At 37.6% G+C, this 4,506-nt stretch overlaps 1 protein-coding gene across 1 annotated transcript; it reads left to right on the top strand.

Annotated features, from left to right (window-relative positions):
- Positions 1-226: 226 nt before the first annotated feature.
- On the top strand, positions 227-2,869 carry LOC149202110 (laccase-12-like). Its single transcript, XM_089399898.1, has 6 exons — positions 227-450; positions 824-975; positions 1,118-1,362; positions 1,453-1,581; positions 1,697-2,644; positions 2,739-2,869. The coding sequence occupies exons 1-6, from the start codon at positions 340-342 to the stop codon at positions 2,867-2,869; spliced, it is 1,716 nt and encodes a 571-aa protein (XP_089256024.1). The 5' UTR covers positions 227-339.
- Positions 2,870-4,506: the final 1,637 nt, after the last annotated feature.

The following is a 4,506-nucleotide window of genomic DNA, read 5'->3' as shown; positions in this document are numbered from 1 at the left end:
GTGACCAGCTGCGTTTTAGCGAGCATGCAAATCGTTTATCGTTGAAATTACAACTAGTCTTAAACGCTGACTAAACTTGTGTGTTAGGCAACCCAACGCCTAACTTCACCAAATATATTTGTTTCTAACAACTTCAACGTAGACTTATCACTGAACTTCTACATATATATAATTGATCTCCTTACTTTTGTAATGCAGGTCTATTTTCTTCTCTAACTCAGTCCACATTGGTACATGTTTTGTGGATTTTGAAGGTGAAACCGAAGCGGTACAGTATAAAAATAATAGATTTGCTCACTCTCTGGTGTTGGCTATACTGCGTAACTGAATCACAGTGCAATGGAAACATTTAATCAACATGGTTTTCCACTTCCACTTATTTGGATGATCGTTTGCCTGGCGTTGTTGAGTTCTATGGCCTCTGCGAAGCTACGAAGTGAGACATTCATTGTAGGTGTTCACTTCACTAATGTCGCTATGTCCCTTTTTTTAATATTGCACTTGGATTTGTGAAGGCGCTAGGATGTGTGAAGATGAGATCAATAAGTATTTTTATATTTTATTTAATTAGTAAATATGATTTGTATATTACAATATCTTGTCAATCTTTCGGCTACGTATTTGGAAACTGATTTGTACCAATACTTGTTAAATATTAGATTCTTGAATCATTGTAGATCTTATAGTTCAGGATTAAGATGGATGTTGCACTCATGTGTATATATATATATATATATATATATATATATATATATATATATATATATATCCAATTCTTTGACTTCCAAACTAAAGTTTTGTAGTTGGTTAATTGGACATTCAGCTTCAATCGACATCTGTAAAGAGGCTATGTGGGACGCAGAATATCATCACTGTCAACGGCCAGTTTCCTGGTCCAACGCTCCATGTTAGTAACGGAGATACTCTAATGATCAAAGTGTACAACAATGCCCAATATAATGCTACAATTCACTGGTACGTCCCAAACTCAAAGTGTCTGAGATTGATACAACTGGAATTTAAGATTAATAAATGCCATAGCAATAATCCGATAGTAATTTGCTCATAGTAAATGTCATAGCCAGATTATTGTGTACCTATATTATTGTGTTTGCAGGCACGGAGTGCGCCAATTTCGCACAGGGTGGGCGGACGGACCTGAATTTATAACCCAATGCCCCATTCGCCCGGGGGGTAGTTACACATATAGATTCAACATCACAGGTCAAGAAGGGACTCTCTGGTGGCATGCCCACAGTTCATGGCTTAGAGCTACTGTCTATGGAGCCTTGATCGTCAGTCCAAGGGTTGGAACCTCTTACCCCTTTACGAGACCGCATGGCCAGGTTCCCATTCTTCTAGGTATGCTACCACTGATTCTATCTTTTGTGATTCCAATTAGCAATATTCAATTATATTCACTATAATGCCAGTCCGTGTTTGCAATCGCAGGGGAGTGGTGGAATAGGAACCCTATGGATGTTGTGAAGCAAGCAACGCAAACAGGGGCTGCCCCCAACGTTTCAGATGCGTTTACTATAAATGGACAGCCAGGAGACCTATACCAGTGTTCAAGTTCAGGTAAATTTCTATGCATCTAATTAGAGACTGAAATTCTTCTGTTATTTCAAAATTGAAAGGCCAACCTGATCCACTCTATTTAGAGAGCTTGGCTAATCACAGGTGATGGATGCAGATACTTTTCGCGTGTCAGTGCAGACTGGGGAAACTAAGCTTCTACGGGTGATCAATGCTGCACTCAATACCGATCTATTCTTCTCAGTAGGTGGCCACAAATTGACTGTCGTGGCTGTGGATGCTTCGTATACGAAGCCTTTTCAGACCAACATTCTTATGCTCGGCCCCGGTCAGACAACAGATGTACTTCTCACTGCCGATCAAGCTTCAGGAAGATATTACATGGCTGCTCGAGCATATTCCAGTGGCCAAGGAGTTCCCTTCGATAACACCACCACCGTCGCCATTCTAGAATACAAGGGAAGCTCTGGCAGTACAATAACTCCAACCATGCCTAATCTTCCATTTTATAACGATACCCAGACTGCAACTAAGTTCGCTAATGGTCTAAGAAGCTTGGCCTCGAGCGACCACCCGGTCTTTGTTCCTCAGAGGGTGGTCGAAAATCTCTTCTACACTATAGGTCTTGGACTGATCAAATGTCCAGGGCAGTCTTGTGGAGGTCCCAACGGATCAAGATTTGCAGCAAGTATGAATAACATATCATTTGTCCTGCCAACCACTTCTTCAATCCTTCAAGCTCAGCATTTTGGCATGAAAGGAGTATTCTCCACGGACTTCCCCGATAACCCTCCCGTGCAATTTGATTATACTGCACAGAACATAAGCAGAGGCCTCTGGTCCCCTGTGAAAGCCACAAGAGTGAAAGTTCTTAAATATAACTCGACGGTGCAAGTAATTCTTCAAGGAACCAATATATTTGCGGGTGAAAGCCATCCTATCCATCTCCATGGTTATGACTTCTACATCGTGGGAGCAGGCTTTGGCAATTATAATGCACAAACCGATCCTCAGAAGTTCAACCTGGTGGATCCTCCTATGCGCAACACTGTGAACGTTCCAGTCAATGGCTGGGCTGCAATAAGATTCGTGGCTGACAATCCTGGTAAGCAAAAAGTTACACAGCATTCCCCTTACTTTTGTTGCTGTCTCTTACTTTAAAATGCCCTGATGTTGGTGATGGTGATTATGTATGGCAGGCGCTTGGGTGATGCACTGCCACTTGGACGTGCACATAACATGGGGATTGGCCATGGTGTTTGTGGTTAACAATGGACCTGACGCTCTTTTGAGTCTCCAGTCGCCCCCATTAGACCTTCCACAATGCTGAGGACAACTGCCATGGATACAGATCGAGCCTAATGACCGACGACATTCTTACTATATTTGTCTGCTTATTTCTTTTCTTATATTAATATTGATCACCAGTTGTTTGTTCGATTGCAAACTAATTCGCGGCAGATGCCATCGTTGGCATTCTTATTCAGTGACAATTCATTAGGTAAGTTTTGATATGAACTGATTGTCAGTCTGTAACTAAATTGCAGGAAAACTAATGCCATTCGTTTATATTCTTATTCAATGACAAACCACATAAACTTTGTGTGTTCTAATAATATTTTCTGCGCGTCCACAATCTGAATCCACCACATAAAAACCACTTAAACAGAAAACAGAGAAACAGTCCGATCTTCTAATGAGTAGATAACTGTACAGTTCATAATTGAGAAGTCTGAGAAACAGTCCAATGTTCTAATGAGTAGATAATTGTGCTGTTCATCATTGAAAAGGCTGTTATAAAAATGATTTTTTTTGTAATGAATCTCTCATGGTTTTGTGCAGTAATTATAAACTGGTCGTCAATCAATAGTGAGAAAACTAATTCGATAGTAAAGCTATGAACAGATTTATTTTCGATAAAGCTAAATCGATAGTGAAATTATGAACAAATTTATTTATCAAATAATATATTCTTATTTCCCATTCATGAATTGGATATCAGAACGAATACATACATATCTAAGAATCTATTCATAAAAAACACAACATGGTGTCACTGGTCCATAATGATTGCACAATATTTGGCCACCAAGGCACTGAATCACAAGATCTAAAGATTTAAGGGACTCACTCTTCGCCATAAAAGTTATTTTATGGTAAAGGAGAAGAGGTTCTTACTTTCTCCATAATGATTAAACTATATTTAGCAACCGACTGCATGAGCCACCAGATTTGAATAGCTCATGATTCCATGTTTGCTGTAAATGTTTTGTAACATTTGCAAAAACAAATCGATACTTTTATTTTCAGCGGATATTTTATTTTTATTTGTAATTTTATTTATTTTAAAAGAAGTTTTTGGAATTTTAATTTAATTATTAATAATTAGTAAGGTGATGGTAAGATTTAATCTTTATAAAATGGAATATTTAATAATAATAATTTATGGTATTGTAACAGAATTTAACTATAAATTTATCTATAAGTTAAAAATCCCTATAATAAATTGGCTAAATTTTTCTTAATTACATGATTCTTCATATTGAATAATATTGTTATATGTCTTTTTATATGGATATATGTTTAACTCATATATTAAAACAATTATAACTAGCACAAAATATTAGTAACTTTGGTTGATGTTAGTAGACATCATTTCATATGTTGATATAAAAGGTGTAAAATGTTGTGTCAATCGGTAAATATTAACTACATTTACTAATGTGGTTGTGCTAGTCGACGGGTAACATGTGGGGGGTGTATTTGCTTATCATGGTTCAAGAAGGTTGATTAGTTCAATCATGGTTGATCAGTTTGACCAAGGTTGAAGAGGGTTCACCAGGTTCAACCATGGTCAACCATTAATGTTACATCGATTTAACAATGTTACATTAGTTTTGAGTATTGTTACATTATTGCATTAATGTCACATTAATATTGACCATGGCTGACCAATGTCAACCATCA

Source organism: Pinus tabuliformis, chromosome 2_1, assembly GCF_031772625.1.
Source record: "Pinus tabuliformis cultivar Carrire ecotype Pingquan chromosome 2_1, CPIR1, whole genome shotgun sequence".
Taxonomy (NCBI): Eukaryota; Viridiplantae; Streptophyta; class Pinopsida; order Pinales; family Pinaceae; genus Pinus; species Pinus tabuliformis.
The sequence above is the reverse complement of the archived record's forward strand: the minus strand, read 5'-3'. Positions and strand labels throughout refer to the sequence as shown.

What these genes read in the sequence shown, in the direction of transcription:
- LOC149202110 (XM_089399898.1), top strand. Translation starts at nt 340, where the DNA reads ATGGAAACATTTAATCAACATGGTTTTCCACTTCCACTTATTTGGATG. An exon ending in TATAATGCTACAATTCACTG is followed by an intron (nt 976 to 1,117) that starts GTACGTCCCAAA and finishes TTGTGTTTGCAG; the next exon opens with GCACGGAGTGCGCCAATTTC. An exon ending in ATTCGTGGCTGACAATCCTG is followed by an intron (nt 2,645 to 2,738) that starts GTAAGCAAAAAG and finishes TATGTATGGCAG; the next exon opens with GCGCTTGGGTGATGCACTGC.